The sequence below is a fragment of the Montipora capricornis genome, chromosome 3 (assembly GCF_036669925.1).
Source record: "Montipora capricornis isolate CH-2021 chromosome 3, ASM3666992v2, whole genome shotgun sequence".
NCBI lineage: Eukaryota > Metazoa > Cnidaria > Anthozoa > Scleractinia > Acroporidae > Montipora > Montipora capricornis.
Window position 1 is genome coordinate 29109620 of NC_090885.1, and position 20000 is coordinate 29129619.

The 20000-nt window shown below is 39.2% G+C and overlaps 1 protein-coding gene across 1 annotated transcript; it reads left to right on the plus strand.

Moving 5' to 3' along the window:
- The first annotated feature begins 10944 nt into the window (after nt 1–10944).
- LOC138041270 (octopamine receptor beta-2R-like) lies at nt 10945–13210 on the plus strand. Its single transcript, XM_068887037.1, has one exon. It carries the CDS (start codon nt 11077–11079, stop codon nt 11944–11946), a length of 870 nt encoding a protein of 289 aa, XP_068743138.1. The 5' UTR covers nt 10945–11076; the 3' UTR covers nt 11947–13210.
- Nucleotides 13211–20000: the final 6790 nt, after the last annotated feature.

A 20000-nucleotide genomic window follows, 5' to 3' on the forward strand; every position in this document is an offset into this window, starting at 1 on the left:
ATCTGATTCACTTGGCAGTTGTTCTAGCGCTGATTATCAAGACGAAAGGCCTATTGTTAAGTTAAAGGCGATCTTAAGATTAATGTAGCTTTTGGGAGCATATAAGTGCTTCTCTCTTTATTCGCGATACCATTTTAGATGGGTATAAGATCCCTTTCATTTACACCCCGCCTTCGACTCATTTTTCTAATAATCGCTCAGCCATTCATTCAGGGTGGCTAGCTAAATAAAGACGTTGAAGAGGAACATGCAAAAGTGAAAGGCCTGGTGGAAAAAACTGAGGACGAATGGAACGAGCTTCGATTACAAATTTTAGACTACGAAGGGACCAAAGACGCGAAAATTTACGGTTTTATGATATCCACGAAGATACTCCCGATGAAGATACTACGGAGATCCTGTATAATTTTTACTGGGTGTTGGGGTTTTTTTTTTTTTTTTTCGTTTTTTTTTTTCCGTGTCGGGAGAAGTCTTGCCTGTCACTCCTGTCTTTGTGCATAGAGCCTTCTGCGCGTATTTTCTTAGGATCGAGAGGGTAGTGGGAAATGCGTAGATTTCTCTGGTCGACACAGTATAATGATTAAGTTTTAACCGGCAATGGCGTCGAAAGTCATTGTAACGCGCATGGCGTTTTAGTACATCTTTAAACAAAATATACCCATATGGAGCTCAAGAATGGAACGTCAAGACAGGCGGTGAAACATAAAGATCTGTAATCTAAAGGCGACGAGTAATGGACTTCGACAGCAATCTTTCGCCCGTCGACCCGCAATCAAAGTGAGCTGTACTTCTAATGTTTCGCTAAGGTAGTGTTATGTACAACACTGAAACCAAGTGGAAATTTCTCAGGTAACTTTTGGGTTCAACAAAGACAGAGAAGGAATCGAACACCTTAACCACGTGGATCTGTGATCTCTGTTGTCTGTCTCACAGTGTTTACTGAAGTCGCATCTAAGTTTTCTGGCAAGTAACATATATTTTGTACTCAACTCTGCAAAGGTAAAAAAAAATTGGAAATGTGACAGTGAAAAATTATTTGAATAAAAGCTTGTTGTCTCTTTTGTCCTTTATTATTTACGGTCAAGGTTCTTTCGAAAAGGGTTTGATGTGAACTGTCAGAAATTTATTTAATTGCATATGCTTTGTGACACCGAGTGTGTCTCCTTTGCAACTGAAATACGAAGGGTTTTTTGCCTCTAAGAGAAAATTTTTCGCTGGAAAAGATATTTGTGAGATTTCCATGTTTTGTGAAATTTTGTCATGTTGCGTAATTTTCGAGCTTAACAAATTTGCATACGTGTGTTGAAATAAGATAAGGGAGGATTTTTGTTGTAGTGCACTGTAAGAAGCGCATAACTCACGAAAATAAACAGGGCTGTTGGAAGCGTGCTTGAGTTTCAAAAAAAATTGTGACGCTGATGAATAATAAAGTGGCTGCTATTCCCAAAACGATGGAATTACCTGGTGATAAATAACCTCGTCTTGGAGAGTAAAAGTTTTGACTTTGCAGAAACAATGGTCAACCTCACGAGTTGGGCGATTGTGATCTTTGTTTTGAATTCGCTCATTTATTGTCAAACTTTATAACACTTGACAGGAAAAGAAAACTAACAAAAACAAAAACAGGGTATCTTGCCATCATTTGACACAGATGCTTCACTGTTTCGCGAGTAAACATGCCGCGGTAGCTTGATCACGGTGCCCGGTGAATTCTATGTCACTTTCGATTTTGCGATTTATTTGTGCAGCAAAAAGTAAGATAACAAAATTGAACGTAGCAAAACTCTCCCAAAATGTTTTTCGCTGATCGTAATTTTATTATATTCGTGGTTTAAAATTAATGTTGTTTTCATGTCGTAAATTTTATTGCTGATGGCAAAATATTTTATTCTCGATCGACCGTCCTGGAAACTTCCTTCTGCTCTTCCTAAAAACTGTGTATCAATATTTATTTACTTTTGCATCAATATTTGTTTTGCATAAAGCAAGCTAACAAAATCTGTACCTTGCTTAGTTCAAATTTGTTAGCGTTAAAGTAGAATTTTTGGTCCAATGCTTCTGTTGTTTTTTAGGTCACCCATCTAGCTCTAGGCAGGGATTAACTTCAGTGAACTTTTGTATTACAAAGCCGCCAGATGCTCAGAGTGCACGCTTAAACTTGTGGTGAAAAGGAGTTGTGAGGGAACTTGAAAATGATCAACATGTCCGCCCAGAAGCCAATGTTTCTCGATTCCCGTTTATTTCTTCAATCTTTCTGGGTTCAGTACTTTGCTAGTAACCACTTGTCTTCTCAGGGGGCTATTTACGCAAGACTTTTACCATGGCACTACAATGATATACAATACCAAAACAATATCGTGCACTGTTAGAGCGACATATTACGCAAAGGCAACTTGAATCTCCTAGAAGACAACACGCAGATCAGTTGACAATATGGAATAAATCGCTGTGTTACTTCACTGCCACACGTAAGCAATGCGTGTCTATTTTTTCTAAAGATGACAGGAATTTCTTCTTTCTGACAAATTGTCAATTAATAGGCCAGTAGCCGGGTGTTTAACCTCAGAAAAGGATCTGTTTCGTTGTATGAACATGTGAGCCAAAGGGCCTCTGCTGGTATGACTTCTGGGTGACCCCTTCAAGGGGCTAGGTCACGCAATTTTAGGCAATTTCAGCACTGATCGAATGGTCATAGAATTAACTAAAATATCAAAATAACTGTTCAAAAGTATAGAAGATCTCTAACAAAACGCAGGGAAGCCAAGAAGGGACATGGATGGACAAAACTGGAGAGGATTGAAATGGATTGAATTTGGGTAAATTTGAAAAACGTCGGCCCACCGTTTTTCAAAATTACATCAGTCTATATTAAAATGTCATGTGCAAAGCTGGAAAATCATTCTCAGTTGTTATGTGGCCGTGATTTTGAAAATGAAAGACTCTTGTTCTGCCAATTTGACGTTTAGAGGTCATAATTAACAAAATTAAACAAAATTACCTAAAATAGCGTGACCTAGCCCCTTTAAATGGTCTTAATGACCCCCGACTTGAAAAAATTGCCTGGAACGCTGCACGTACCACAGGCAACCCAGTGTACGCTCACGGAGCGTCTTGTTTAGAGCTAAACTGGGAATGAGAAACGCCCGTGATATAGAGTTTCAACGAGTGCATGGAGGCAAAGTTTAGAACTCATCGCAATAATTGCACGTTTTCTCAGACATCAAGATCGTGAAAATGTTTTCGCCCATCGTTCTTCTATTGCGGGGGAACAAGGTTTAGGAATTCTTTGGTTGTTGATCTTGTTGTGGACGCTTAGGTTGTTTACCATTTACCAAAAAAATCCGGAAATTTCGGTTGGAATGTAAATGGTACGCCTATTTAGGTCTTCCCAATCGGAAAATGTCCGGAGAAAACGGGATTTCTCGAAAAGTAGTCCAAAATTCCTAAACGGAAGTTCCAAACGGAAAACGTGTTTACAATTTGCATTCCTAACCTGATATGGGAAATGCTGAAATGAAAGTTCGAGAAAGATCAGTTAAGTTTGGTGCATAAAAAAAAAGCAAATGGCTAAGAAACAAAATGAAATTGAACAGGTGATTACAACTTTCGAAAAGCAGTTATCTAGCATCTCACTTGAAGACCCTCAAAAACAAAGCCTATGGACACAACTTGAAACAAATAAACAATAATTAAAAAGAATAGTTGAATATCAAACTAAAGGCACGATCTTGCGGACAAAATCTCGGTGGTATAACGAAGGTGAGAAAAATACCAAATATTTTCTTAATTTCGAAAAGAGACATTGTAAACAAGCTACGATTACTCAATTGAGAACAAACGACCAAAAATATATATCTACGGATGAAGAGATCTTAAAGTGCCCCTGTGACCAAAAAATCAATTCATATTTTTCTTTGGATTTCATACTATGTTAACAAAACACTAAGTGACCCACGTTTTAAGCCTTGATTTCAAAAAGACACCTCTTTATTTTAACTGTAATTTTCCTATTTAATGGTCCGCCATTACTAACATTATGTTCTTGAGAGAGCTGGATCGAGGAGAAAATGACGTCAAAGGTTCACTAGTTTAAGAGTGCAATACGTGTGTACGCCGCAGAATTAATATGCAGCACGGGGGTTTTGGGCTTTCAGACTTTTAAACTCACGCTTTGCATATATAATAAGCTGCGTTCACACGCTGAGATTTTAAGCTAGTGAGCATCTGACGTCACTTTTCCCTGGATCCAACGGTCTGAGGTCCAATCGGTCAGTTTTGAACGTGAGTAATGGCGGACGGTGAAATCCAAAACTTACACTCAAAGTAAACGGCCTTTGGATAAAAATCAAAGCTCAAAATTTTGCCAGTCAGGTGTTAAGTAAACACACTTTCAAAATCTGAAGGAAAAAGGAAGTGGTTTTTTTTATCACAGGGGCACTTTAAGCGAATGCGAAAGTTTTTATAAAGATCTTTAAACTTCGTAAGTTAGCGAAGAGGACATTGAGGCTTTTCCCTTCCCACCCAGCCCGGAAGAAAAAACTTTGACCGCAGGTTTTTGTGAAGGATTAATTAACGAAGAAGAGTGTTTAAAAGCTCTCAATAGTATGCCTTCAAGTAAAACGCCTGGAACAGATGGATTGCCGTGTAAATTTTATAAAGTTCTGGAGTGGTGTAGGACTAATTTGCATTAATTTTTAAATTATTCTTACGAATCGGTAAGGCTCTCAATATCTCAAAGGCGCGAGATCATAAAGTTGATACCAAAAAAGGATTCAGAACTTAATTTAGTTAAAAACTGTGACTACAATATTGCAACCAACGCTATATCTAATCGTATAAAGACAGTACTTCCTAAGCTTATTTCAGACGACCCCAAACTGGCTTCAGATTGGCGACAGATTTATAGGAGAGAATATCCGTACAACAGACAGTATCATTAAATATACAGCGGCTAAAGATATTTCCGAGGTTCTCCTCTTTCTTGATACTTTGCAATGGTCTTTTTTGTATAAAACTCTTCAACACTTTGATTTTGGACCAATTCTGATAAACTGGATAAGAGTATTTTACGGCGATATTGAAAGTTGCACTCTGAATAACGGTTGGACAAGCAACTTTTTTTCAGCTTAGTAGTCTAGAGGTGTAAGACAGGGCTGCCCTTTGTCTCCTTATCTTTTTGTCCTTGCTGTGGAAATAATGGCTGAAGCATTTCGCAAAAACGCGAGAGTTAAGGGCATAGTCATAAATGGCAAAGAAATCAAATTGAGTCAATACGCAGATGATACGGCTCCGAAGAATCTTTAAAAGAATCTCCCAAGTTGTTGGATACTTTTGGTAAAGCATCTGACCTCAGACTTAATTTCAGTAAAACGGAAGCTTTATGGATAGGCTCACTCTGAACGCAAGGTTTGAAGTGAGAGAAATATAAATGGCCCAAAGAGAAGGTCAAGACCCTTGGCATAACATTGTCCCAAAATTACAACGAAAAACTCGAAAGAGTAAAAGCGATACTAGGCTGCTGGAAGTGTCGTGGACTTAGCCTTTTAGGGAAAGTTGCTGTAATTGAAAAGTCTGGTAGCGTTGCAACAAGTATATATTCTTTCTCTAGAATCAAATTATAAGATTTTAAAAGAAATAAAGTCAAATTTTTTTATCTTTTTATGGAGTGATACGTGAGATAAAATATTTACTTAGAAGGAGGAATATGAATTATTGACATTTCTCCTTCAATAAATCCATAAAATCCACCTGGATTAAAAGATACTTTGACGTTAACAATAAGTGGGCAGTTGCAAAACATTCTTTGTTCTGGAATTTCCTCAATTTGGTGGAGACTTGATACTATGTGGTAATCTGCACAAGAGTGACATCTGAAGTATGACTAATTATATATCTTGTCCCTTCGTTAAAAAAATCTTAGAAATTTGGAGCGACCCTTTTTTTATAAAAAGATAAGTGAAGAGGTTTTTCCAACGTTACCCTTACGGCATAATTTTTTGATACGTATTGGAAATAAACCTGTTTTCCATAAAGATTGGTGTTAGAAAGGAATAACAAGGGTATAACATTTATACGGTAACTCCGCCGACCCTCCTTAGTTGGACTGATTTTCAAAGTAAGTATAACTAGAAAGTTATCGAAGGTTGTCGACCTAGAATGATTAATCACGTGCTGTATCTACCTTAAATACACCAGTCACTACCCATAAGCCCTCGCAAACACCCACTGCAACCCAGGCTCTGTCGCTCTAATGACGCTGATATACTCAATTTCAGGCTCTTTCGTTATCACTCAATCCCCAGAAATTCCACTTATCTTCACTCGTGAAAAGACCACCGCTGCTATGGTTATTTTACGTAATAAATCGCGCCGTTGTTCTACGTTAGGACTACAAAAACCTGTAGTATTTCATTGGTGTTTATATAATAAACAGAACATTACATGACCGCTTAGAGATAAGAAATTTCTCTTCTCGTGTTGAAAAATATTTTACTCATTCGCTGCGCTTACTTATGAAATACTTTTCAACGCTCGAAGAGAAATTTCGAATCTCCGGGCGGCCATGTAATATTCGTTATATCTGCAACGAAGACTGAACAACAAACTAACTTAAGAAGACTGACTATCGGCTTAAGTTCTACTACACTCTGATGCTGTGTTTACACTCAAGCGTTTACCAAGGTAAACATTAACTTACTAAACCCTGGTACATTTGTACAGTGTTTATACTGGCTCAAATAACTAAGGTAAATCTGTCATCAATCACAATCTTATCGAATTGGCGGCAAATTCTAAATCCACGCATAAAATGCTCGCGTTTAAAAGAGAAGCTGTGGCTCTTGTAGTCCTCGCGTTCTATTTTCTTGTTCTTGATCAGCAAACCCAGGAATCGAGATTGCAGCAGCTCTTACTTTTGCAGCACCTAAAGAGGTCGAGACGAAAGCGATTAATTCTGCTACAAATTGCCCTTCGCAAGACAAGGCGCGTTAGACGTGCGTGGTCGTGGCCGAGAAACCAATTCTGGTTTGAAGCTCTATTAAACGGAAATTTTGTTGAAGAATGGTGGAAGGAGAACTTTAGAATATCAAGATGTACGTTCGAATACATTGTCCGATTGGTTGGATAGGAAAATGGCGACAACGTGGAATATGCATCTTCCCTGGCGAAACAATTGATAGAAAATAAATACAGGCGCGAGGATCAACAATCACCACAAGAAAGAAATATTTATATGCACAAATTAGCTATACAACGGTGTTAACTTTACCTTTCGGGTTGGTCGCATTCGTAAGGATTGGTGTTTTTTGTTTTTTGCCATACCTTCTTCGTAGACCGAAACCAGACGTGGAAACTTGGTCGAAAACCTGGTCTTGAAAACGTGATCGAATGAGCCTGACGCAATCCCGACACCACAGGATGTGAAATTCTATGCGACCGCAAGCGGATGTATCTGTCATCCAAACCTTGGTTACCGACCTTAACCATGCCTGCTCGCAGAGTAGACCGAACTTTTACCTTAGTTAACTTTCTATTGTCTTGAGCGGTGTTTACTACGGTATTAGTTGGCGTTTACACACGCAAAATATTAACCTAGGTAAGTAAACTCCAATACCTCGGTAGCACGCTCAAGTCTAAACACGGCATGAGGTGCCACGTAGCGCAAACCACCGGAACTCTGCGGGCTCCTGAAACTACATGAAGGTGACAACCATATGACACCTATGGTCTCGTGCTGTGGGTCTCCATTCTACCATATATCATGATCAAATCATTGATCGACGAATTTCGACACAAACTTAAATCTACAGAGAACTTAAATGACGCTGTTAAGACGGTACAAACACCTGCCGTCTACAAGCTACTGTAGCTATATTGTCTTTTGATATAAAATCACACTTTTTCAACAATCGGTATCACTTGTATGTGATGTCCACATCCCACAACCTCATCGTTTTCCTATACTGTCAGGAACATAAATCGTTTATTAACACATGCCTCTTCAGAACGGAAGAAATTTCAATTGCTAAGGTTCATGTCATTCTCAAAGGGAACATCCGTCGTAGAATAACATCATGTACATTATGATATCGTAGCAAAAAACTCTTCGTTCGAATTTTGTTGGAAAAAGCTGAAACCGGGAAAATAAAGAATATTCAGTATCGTTTATTTGCTGGGGCGTCTTCGTTTTGGTACTGTTCCCTTTATTGTTCCGTACAAAGGAAATGTAGAGTCAAGAATGAATGCAGTCGTAGTGCTGCATCAAAATTAAAATGGTGGCTCAGTTCTTGTATGTCACTTGCTAGTTCCCGGCATATGAAAATTATATATACTTGACTCAGTATTAACAAAACCAATGCTTGCAGCCTACTTTTAATCATCTGATAACCACTTGAAAGGGAATAAGCACTTTCCAAGGCTCAGAAGCATTGACTTTCGTGGTCTGAATTATTCTGTCTTCCTCACTAAAACGAGTGCTGAAAAAGGAAAGGATTAAATAGGAGAGGTATTTTTCTTCGTAAATCCGATTAGGGCCAAATTAAATCACGCATCACTGATTCCAGTGACCGCGATCGGTGATCCGGTCAGGTTTACGTCAAATGTGTTTAAACCACACCAATACTTTACTCGGCCAACTTTTTTCTCATTCCGGATGCCATACCTTGTTGCCACGTCGAGGAAAGATACAAGTTTCTCACCGGCCTTGCTACTGGGCTCGATCCCCTCTTTGAAAAATAAAACAATATGCCCTTAGTCTTGTGCAGGCCAAACGCCAGTCACTTCTATGTGTGAATTACATATGTATAATATCGCAAAGAACATTCTCAACATTGCTTCGTTAATTCGAACGTGGCGATGATATGAAGAGGCAATGAACGTTTAAGTATTTTAATCAGTCAATGGACCTTCGAAGGTAAAAACAGATGAATTTCCGGTTTGGTATTGACTGTTTTCCCCGCGTGATCTAAATGGAAGGTAGAGACATATTCTTAACCAAAGCTCTCTGAAAACACCTGTCTGGGAAAGGCTAACTTCCTTTTACTCTCTACTTGGAATACAAATTCATTATGGTTGAAATATCCATTGAAACATCGAAACTACTAAAAATGCCTTGGCTTTTTGCTTTTTTCGCCACCGCTTTCAAAAGTGGAAGATTCGCTTGCACATCGATAAGCTCCTGAATCCTGCTGGAAACTTACACTACACGAATTCTTTCAGTGGCCACCAACCAAGGTGTTAAAAGGGTTTCATCACAGAGAGTCGAGGAAAAAATCATAATTATAAAATCTTACATTAAACTCGAAAAGTATGTACCACCTAGAGAGCCCGATTACAACTACACTTTGCGAGTTAGATCAGTCTTGAAACCAATGGAATTGCCCTTCAAAAACAAACTCGGATATCAAGCATCTTTGGCTTTTGTAATACAATTTAGCGCTACGAAGCCCAAAAAATTTCATTGAAAAGTTTCATTCAATGCAGCAACTACCACTACTTAGAACAATATTCAATGATCCCCGATAACTTGATACAAAAAGGGCAGATCAAGGCATATTTAAATCCAGCGAGCCAAAGTAGGCCTGTTGCTCCCCACGGTACCACCGGTGCTTGCGTTAATTTTTGACCCTCGATTTCCAAGTCTTTGAGGTCTTTGTTTTACACCTGTCGACAGTGCAGCTGGGTATCTTCATATTCATGCAAAACAAATAAGAGTAAAGATGATTTTGACATAGCTTGAACCTGGAAGTAATTTCAAGTTGTCTTTTTCTAGCCTATTGTAACTGTATGGTGTGACAACTGAATTAGAAAGTTCATAAGACTCCTAATGATAACGAAAAAACGCAAATAAACGTTGCCCTTTTGATCAAAGTTAAAAGGAGAAATTGTTAACCAACGTAACTTAATTTTACTTTTGAGTGCAAATTTAAAACCAAAAATACTCTTTAGAAACACAGGGTATAACGTTCGAAAACAAACTCGGAAGGAATCGAGAGAGGTGGCGTTTTTTATCCTCTTTCCTCACAACGCATTTGATTACTAGATCATTTTCATCTTTTATGGCGTGTCATTTTGTCGCAAATGAAGATGACATTTTTCCGGCCTTGAGCAAATTTCATATCCTTCCTACAGAAGTGATTAAGCTCCCATTTACAAACGAATCGATCATCCCTGTCCTGAGTTAAATAGAAATCTCATTACAACTGATTCTATCTCGTGGGTTTAACCAACCTGTCTCCTGTGCACTTGAATGAATTTACAAATAGTTTTCAAATTCATTATCTGTACCGCAGTAAGTTAGTTTCTTCGGCGCAATCAATAATCTCACCGGATGCCTAACCCAAAAAAAGCTACAAATAAAAATTGAGTCCTGGCTCTAAGCTGACCTTCCCCTTGATGAGGCTGGTGAGGGCACTCGTTAGAGTACTGAGAATTCTAAAAATAGGGAAATTTCAAATAATCGAGAGTTGAGAAAAAGTGACCGGAATAAAAAAAAATTGTTTCAATGGCTATTTATTCAGTTTGCTGTATGACTTGTGAGATTATTCTAGAAAGCAAGTACTCTCTACTATAAGTATGAACGGCAAATCGTACAGCAACGAAGTACAGAATAAGGTCGTGATGTGATAAACGCATATATCCGGATTTTCGCAGACTGTGAGGAGATGTATTTCCGTATCTGACTTAAATCTCGTAGGTGGAAGAGCGATGATTTACGGATGGGCACAAAACAACGCAAAAGGTAGCATTTTACCAGAGTTGTGATGATTATGCAAAACAAAAGAAATAGACTACACAGCTGCTTCGAAAAGGACAGTTTGATTTGTTACCAAGAGCAAAACAACAGGGGAAATTGATCTCTGTTAGAGTAAAGGAGAGCTGACAGGGTTGAAGACGTCAGTAAATGCTACGACTGCCGAAGGTGTCAAATCGGATTGAGAGCTGACATGATCGGGCATAAGTTCATTTAATTGTGATGACATTGTACCATTTTACCTTCATCTGATTATATCAACTGATCTGAGCCTGTATAATCTTTGATCAAATCGATGGTTTTCATTTACGAATTTACCAACTGAAATGAACTGGTACTGGATCTTGGGTTGGCTGCCTTCAATTTTTGCTGTCGTTGGAAATGCCTTTGTTTTCTGCCTCATTTGTTCAAGACGAAAGCTGAGAAGGGCCGTTCCTAACTTATTCATAATGTCGCAAGCACTGGCTGATCTTGGTGTTGGATTAAGTTTCTTTCCCGCTCATTTTATTTGCGGTTTTCTATTTTCAAGTTGCGTTCGTAGAATTGCTGAAGATATCGCCGTGTTTATGATCTATTCATCAACAGCAAGCATTTGCGCTATGACTCTTGATCGCTATTTAGCGATTGTGAAGCCATTCACCTATGCAACGGTTATGACCAGGAGACGTGTTTTGTATTTAATCGCCTCTTCGTGGGTCGTTCCCCTCATATCCTTTTTTGTCCCATCTTTTTGCACAAGTCTTGGTGGATGCAGCATAAACAGGAAAGTTACTATTATCACCTGGACAACTATGTTTGAATTCATTCCTTGTGTTGTCCTCATCCTTGCAACCGTAAAAATTGTATCTTCGGTCAAAAAATATTATCACGAGTTCGCAAACATACAGTTCCAACTGCGTTATAACGAGCCGAGTCGCAAATCTGTACGCTTTCCTAAACTGTCCACAGCTCGTGTGATTGTAACAGTAGTGATATGCTTTCTTGTCTGTTATTCACTTGAGTTTTATAGTTCTATTTGTTTCTTTACTAAACTATGTAAGTTCACCGATGATATTTTCAAAGCGGTGGCTTTTCTTATTGTAACAAACTCAGCGATAAATCCAATCGCCTATGCCTTATTGAAAAGAGACATTCAAAGAGAGATGAGGACGCTGTTTTTCAAAGGGAAACAAAGTACTGCTACTTCGGCGGTTTAAGGTCTCGTTCAAGGTAAATTTGGGCGTCTCGCTCAATTTTTTTTGTTGCAAATCTTGAATCGGTTGGCTGTCAAGTAATTTTCCCGATAAAAAATTGTGAATTTTTTTTTTTTGCCGCCATAAACTGTGCGCGAAAAATGATTGACATACCATGTCAATCACACGAGAAAGGATTGGGTGTCAATTGATAGCCTTTACGCACGATCTGCCGTCTTAGCACGTGCCCGAACCTTGATTGGCTCAGTATAATTGGCCTTCAAGTAGGGGGCGGAGTTATTAGGCAGACCGGGAACTGCACAGGAGATCTGTCTGGGGGTTTATCTTGACGCCAAAATTACAACTTCTCGGACCTCTTGTCCCGACAGGTTTTAAGTTATCGCTTCCAAATTTTCAGTGCAGTTCGAACAGATGATTGTATTACACCAAATACCGTGAGGGGAATTTTTCGTTTGTCTTCGGAGACTGATTTTATGGCCCTTTTTCTGCCCAAATTAAGCATGAAATGAGAGTTTCGACTTTGGTGCGTGATATTTCCTTCAATAGGCCAGTTTCGAATTGTTGTAGAACAAAAGAGCAGAGTCGAGGTTCCGGGGAATAATTTGCATTTTCTTTTCCCAAAAAAGGAAAGTGCAAATTATTCCCCTGAACCTCGACTTGGTTCTGTTGCTCTTCCACAATCGGAAACTAGCCTATTCTTAACATGATATCAAAAATTCCCTGGAGGGCATTCATCTGTGACTAAGATGCAACAAAGTGCGGTAATTTTTGCAATAAAGCGAAGGGGCAGGAGCTTTTGCAGCAGACTCAGTCGTTCTGAGTTTGAGGCCTCAAGACTAACAGGCAAAATTAAATACCGAAAAACTAAAACGTTATTCAAATAATTCAATCTATTAGCTTTAATATGATATATAGTTTGACCCTATACCGGCAAAAATAGCGGCGTGACAATTTCATTTTTCCGCGGACACTTCATTTCCCTTTACCGAGATCTTAAATCGACTTGGCACGGAGGTGCAAACAAAAAAAAATAGAAAGAAATTGCTTTTTTCGGAAGAGTGGGGACGTTCATGACAGCTATTGTTCGCAACCAGGTGGTTACGAAACTGAAGGTGGTTAAATAAAACTAACCACTTACCTTAATTAATCTACTAAATTTAGCACTAATCAATGTATGTATTGCAACTCACCTGATTCTCATGTAAAAGAAGGTCCTACATTTTTCTTTGACTAATTTTCATTTTGTTAAACCCATGTTGATTAAACATGTCTTGTTGGTGTGAATGGGGTATAAGCTTATAGTTGACATGCAGATAAACACTTTAAGGCGCCGAAGTCGAAAACTCTGGATTCGATACACACAACAAATGAATGTGAATGCTTCACTTCCTTAAGCATGCATATTTAAAATCAGATCATGAGTAATCTATTACATTAGAGCAAGATAGTTTTACTTCATAGGTCTTTATAGGCACTGGCATTTCGAAGGTCACTTTAGGTCATTAATTGTTATCCCCATAGCCTCAGTTAAAATGAGATTTGCCGAGTCTTGAAGTTGGGTCTTGTTGCAAAGCAACTGGCAATGAGTATTTGAAGTAGTATAACTGAATTAGGCCTTTCGTGGAAAAATTATCACTGCTACCGATCAACCAAAAACGCTTTATCAACCATCAACAGTCTCATCAACTGACTGTGGGCGAATGACCCGGGGGTGGGTACTCCCTTATATGGGCTATATAGGTATGTGCGGCCCCAAAGGGTAGGGTTTTTTTGCCGTTTTGGTCATTTTTGCACTCTAGTCTTGAATTCGTTTTTTATTTAGAAGAAGCTATTTCTTTATCATGTCCCCCTTCTTCCATCCGCTCTTTCCCATCCTCTCCCCCGGCTGCGTAGAAGTGAGGTCAGCAACAGGGTATTGGTTTAAGGGTCAGGTCATAAATAGGGTATCACATTTTGGTCAGGTCACAAAAAGGGTAGGGAAAATCGCGGATTTTGGTCAAAAATAGGGTAAGGGTTTTGGGAAGCGGGGGGACCCCCCCTACCCAATTTTTTTGGGGGTCCCCCCCCCCCCCCCCAATTTTTCTGGGAGTACCCCCGGGGTCGAATGAACTGGGGGAAGAAATGCTATGAAGGTAGATCGAGGACAAAATGTTCGACTCGTCGTTTCGTTATGGCGTTTCATCGTTTCCGCATACCGATAGTTCTAGTCGAGTCGTTGTTTTCCGAGTTCGACTCGTATCATTGCCAGTTCGACTCGCCGTTTTAAGAAGTCGACTCATCCCTTTGTGAGTTCGTCTCGTCATCTTGTCAGTTCGATTCGTCGACTGCCCTCTTCGACTCGTCGTTTCACGAGTTCAACTCATCACTGACCACATCGGTTTGTCGTCGTTTGCCCTTTTGTCGTCTCTTCACGGCGTTCCATCGTTTCGACTTGTCCACTCAGATGGGCTATAATTCGATTACAATTACATGAAGTGTTACTTGATTCCATGCACTAATACATGATGTATTTATCCATAATTTAATCTCCCGATTGAAAATGGATTATTTGAAGAGCTACGTACGCCACAGCCTTTAATTCGTATTGAATCGATTGAATGATCGTTTTCATGAAAGTAAAAATCGAATTGGATATCAAGTAACACACCTTGACAGAGTTTTCTATATTCTAGCACGTGCATATTCATTATTTAACATTCCCCCTCAGCTGGAGTTGCAAAGAGCTCATCAAATGTTTGTTGTTCTTGGTGGTGATGACAAATCATTACAAAGGCAGTAGCTGCGGTCACATCTGCGACGTAACTAAAGTTTAATTTAAGTTAGTGTCAAGTTACGTGACGTCATACATAATTGCGGTCACACCACGCAGAACGTCAGAATTAAAAGAGGTTCGTGACGGCCCTTATTGTTAATCCGTGAAGGCTACACGTGTTACTACCTTGTTGTATGTAATTTTTCTGTTTGTTGTTTACGGTTTTCCCCTCGCTTCACGCTTGGTTCTTATTTTGCATATTTATATATGCTCATCTCCTACGTGCAAAAAGAATTGTCACTTTCTGATTGGTTGTTTGTTTGTACATTTAAGACTCAACGATGAAATGATATGTGAAATAGATCATATATGAACTGCGGATATGAAGTCAAGTGAAGCTATGATCCTCGCAGTTGTGAACGCAATTTTGCAATTGCGTAAAGAAGCCTGAAAAATTCAGGACTTCAACGGGGTTTGAACCCGTGACCTCGCGATACCGGTGCGACGCTCTGACCAACTGAGCTACGAAGCCACTTATGTTGGGAGTTGGTCATTTGTGGGTTCTAATGTTCCCGTGAGGAATGAATCAACGATGAAATGATGTATGAAATAGTGGCTCCCATCAGTGGCTTCAGAGCTCAGTCAGTTTTTCCGGACGCTAAAATGTCAAAATGATCCCATTTAATGTCGTGACCAGTGGTTTTCACATGATGAGCAATGGCTGATGAATGTTCACTTTTAGCGAGGGCCTTGAAATGTTCGGTTTTTCTGTAATGGAGTCTTCGTTTTGTTTTGCCAATTTAGAATTCATCACATCACGTGGTCGGAAATGGGAAAACAAAACGTACAAGCTAAAGAGGTCCGTTTGAACATTTCCTCAAAAAAAATAATAAAATGCCTGCCCGATTTGGGCAGGCGAGTCTCTGATTGGCGGAGATGAACAATGGCTCACTTCATGCGTCCAGCTGTGTCTTCGGTTAGGAGCACGGGCTCCGGTTTCCGAACAGCGGCTGATAACCGAGCTCAATCACATTGCTACAAGCGCGTAGTTGAAAAGCCCTAGACAACGCCACATCTTGATCATGCCTGGCAGAGAATGTTCAGCAGCACAGGTAAACTGTGAGACTAGGCCTTAGGGAATAACAAAGAAAGGTGTGAACGGAAGAAAACGAATACATTGCTCGTTCTTGAAGGGGAAATAAATGAATGAATGCCTTTTACACCGACGCGGGTATAACATAGTAAATACAGTACAATCAAAGAGTGTATAGTTCATGTAATAATTTAGCTGTTGGTTGTCTATCTGCAGTGGAGGTTTTCATGCTTCTTTCGAAGTCCTCTCTGGCAAACGGTAGGGGAGGGTGCAGGGAGAGAATTCGGGAAGAAAACGTGTCGCTTGTCTGAATTTTAAAATCACTCGTGTCGGAGTTTAATTGGCTCATTCTCGGCCTTGACGTCACTGTCGGAATTTTGCTGGGAAAGGATGTCTTGTCGGAATTTCATTTTATGTGCTGTCGCTACTTTTTGGGCCATGTCGCTTGTCGGAATTTACCCTGTCAGGGCCTCGTTTAAGCGTCACTTCTGATGATGTATGTTGCTACATATGAAACGTAAAGTTTTCAAAATACAGTAGATGTTTTATAGTGCGAAGTTTGTTCACTATGCTCATTTCCGCCGGGTGCGTTTTAGGCATACATGTAAATGCTTGACAAGGAAATAAAATTATTTACTTCGAGTACCTTTAACCATCGTCTTTTAAGGGACAAATGACAATACGAATATCAATGCATGTACTATTCAGTTCAAAGAATTAAGAAAAGCATCCAAGATAAACGATTTTTTTCGGAATTTAAATGTTCCTCAAAAGCATGAAGTGTAAACGAAGCCCACTCGACTCACGTATAAGGAAACCTTCCTGAGTGAGACCAGCAGATATAGCCATGAACGTTTACTACGTTATATAAGCCACGCAATAAAAGATAGCGCACTGAGAACACCCTTTAGAAAACTCTGATCTCGACAAAACATATGGTTTTCGACATTTCGAATGGGTTGATCTAACTTTGACCGGCGAGTACTTCGGCCGTCACCCGTAGGTCACTATCCCCCGATTCTTTGCTCCCGCTTTTATAAATGTAGCGTGCACAAATAACCATACTTCCTCCAGCCTTGCTGTCATAATTTCCAAGAAACTATCACTTTCATAATTGGTATTCTCGTGAAATTTGCAGTTGGCAAGGTTTTTTCGAATTTTGGTAACTTTTAAAGAATTTGTAATTGCTAATTTGTAATTGCTAATTTGCCCTTCTTGTTGGGCTCCGCTGCCATGACCCTTGTGTCCTTTCTGTTGACGTTGCTAATTTCTGTTAATTTTGCAGTTTTCACACTTGCACCGTGATTTTTTGTGGTTTTGGAGTTTTTGTGAAATTTGTCGTTTTTCCTGCTCTTGCATTGATCTCCTTGTGCCTTGCTGTTCAACAAAAACTGCAACATTTTGCAAATTTTGTAAAATGTGCAGTTTTTGTGAAATTTCTTGTATTTGTTGCTCTTCCATTGATCTCCCTGTGCCTTGCAGTGTAACAAAAATTGCCATTTTTTGCAAAATTAGTAAAATTTTTCAGATTTCATTAAAATTGCTCAAAAGCTCAAAAGTCGCACAATTTTGTGGAATTTGCCATTTTTGTAGCTGCGTGCATTTGTGGACATTTCTCTGCCCTAGCTAAGCCTCAACGGATGTGTTGCCAAGCAGATGATATCGGACTTCTAACAGGGCAGACTTCAGTGCTTCAGTATCTATCCGGCTTAAAACGAGGAACCTTTAAACTCGGAAATCTTTAAGATAGGAAAGCTTGAAAATAGAAAACTTTTTTTTAGCTTAAGTGGCTTGCAGGTACTAAGGGTACTGCGATGTTATGGATTAGCAGTGGTCATACTCAGAACCCTTCAATGGAATTGCCAGATGATGCTATTTCAGTTTATAGGGTCATTCGACAGTATCACCACCGGTATACAGGCCAGCTTCACTGCACAGGTGCAACAAAGACACGATTTGTGGTGTGGAGTCTAAGGGGCAGTGTTATGCGTTTTTTTTCTTAACAGAGACTAAAACATGTAACACTGGAACATTTTTAGCTCAGCTCCCTGAATCTGATTTTGTTACCTACCGCTATAGGGAAAAATAGGATGGAAATAGAATGAAATTTTGGTAGGCTTTTCTACAGAAAAAAATGCTACAGACTGGATAAAGATAGATTCTACTGCTAAAACTTAGATTGAGATCAGAATGTTGTACGTATGAGCCTTAAGCTCTGGTCAAACGTAAATTGTTTGGTGACCCAACTTTCCCCGTAGACTTAACTGACTAGAGTGTAATGTGAAGTGCCATGTTTCTAGCCCATATCAACCATGTGAGCGTTAGCCTTACTAATGGAAATGGGCCCACACAAGGACAGAGAAAGCTTTGACCAGGGTGGGAATTGAACCCACGACCTTCGGTTTAGATAACCGCTGCTCTACCGACTGAGCCGTGTTTGATGACGTGGCTGAACGCTGTAAAACAAGAAGTTCCTACATATCTGAAGCAAGTATTCTCAGTTTATCAAGCTGATGTAGCTTTCAACACAGAGAACTTGAAAATGACGGCTTGGAGTGTCTTGGTCCCTTTTTTCCACACGCACAAAAATCTGGCACGGCACTCCGAAATCTCGTATTTTTTCGGGCACGGCAAGGCACGGCAAATTTTTCGTGTGTAAACAGAACAAACAGAAGGCATATTAGGCACCCTTGCCATAAATTATAAGGGTTCCGAAAACGCTTCTGACTTTCTAGGGGTGTGCTCGGCTTCTCCAAATATTGCTACTGCGCGTGCGCCACGATTTTGGAGTGCCGTGCCAATTTTGTGCGTGTGGAAAAAAGGGTTCAAGACACTCCAAGCATCATTTTCAAGTTCTCTGTGTTGAAAGCTACATCAGCTTCTATATGGTTCAAAACTAAACCTTGAACATCAACTTGACTCATCAGTTCGTCACTAGTTCGTTATCCATTTGTAAAACCTACCCTTTATCATTGTATGCAAGATTTGATAACGCAATCGGAAGCAAAGAATTTGACGAAAATTTGTGTAACTTGAATGTTTCCACCTTTACATCTATATTTTTAGTTTTGCGATTCTTCTTGTAGTACTCTATTTTATTTTCTTATATATACATTGTATTTCTATATTGTATCTGTTTAATAACTCGTCTTTTTTCATAATTCATAATGATTATGAATTATAGAAAATAAGGTGTCCGATTTTCCATTTGTACACAACAAGAAATAATTTGCAACCAAATGCAAAAAAGACTCCCTAGATTTACTGGTAATTACACTCAAGTATACATGCAGCTGTTACTACTGTTTTTCGTGTTTTCGTTATTTTTGTTTTGTTTTTTTTTTTTTCGCAACGTTTGTGGTGTTCTCTTGTTTTCAAATCCAAAGATATCTTTTGGTCTTGCCTTTTTTTTCGTTTTTCAGTTTTGTTATATTGTCGTTTATATTTGGCCTTCTTGCACCCTCTTTCTCAAAATACTTGTTATTTTTCGTTTTTTCGCGATCGCGCGCATTCCGGGACAGAACGACTTTTAAAAACTCCCCCGCCAAATAACGCAAAAGTGCTGTTGATCATAGACCGCATGGTCTCAACAGTTAACGGCAAGACTTGTTGTTTATGTGTGCATTTTTGGACACATCACCAAGGCCAACGACTCCCCCTACTCGCGATCATTGTATTAATTACAGTGAGTCTGATCTCACCAATTATTTTTAGACCAAGACCGTTAGTTTTGTAATTGCCATTATCTCTGCCAGGCCTGTTAACTCATTTTCTGGTAAAACATTTGTTATTCTAGATTTTGGGGGTTTCCTCGTACAAATGTAAAGTGTGTTAACTTTGAGTTTAATCATTAGGTTGTTATGCTTGTCTCAATATCGTTGTCTTCGTTGTATTTGTAGGCCACCGTTTCTTCCTCTGTCTCCAAAGACTTTGCGCTAGCTGACTAGTTGTTTTCCCTAAATTAATATTTTTAAGAGCCCTCCAAAGACTTGTTTCCTCCGTTATTATTATTATTTTTTTCATTATATTAGCTTGTGGTGCTTGCTTGCTTTGCTTTTTCTGTGTCTATATAAAGATCTGTTATTTTTGCGTTGCTTGGTTATCATTGTTTCCTAAGCAATCTGAAAGGCCGTTGGCTTAGTCTGAAAGCTAAATTTGGTATTTCTTATTTTCGTTATATTTTAGGGGTCCTCTTAGTTTAGTTTTCCCTCT

Bases quoted from the DNA above. Each gene is read 5' to 3' on its own strand.
- LOC138041270 (XM_068887037.1), top strand. From the start codon at position 11,077: ATGAACTGGTACTGGATCTTGGGTTGGCTGCCTTCAATTTTTGCTGTC.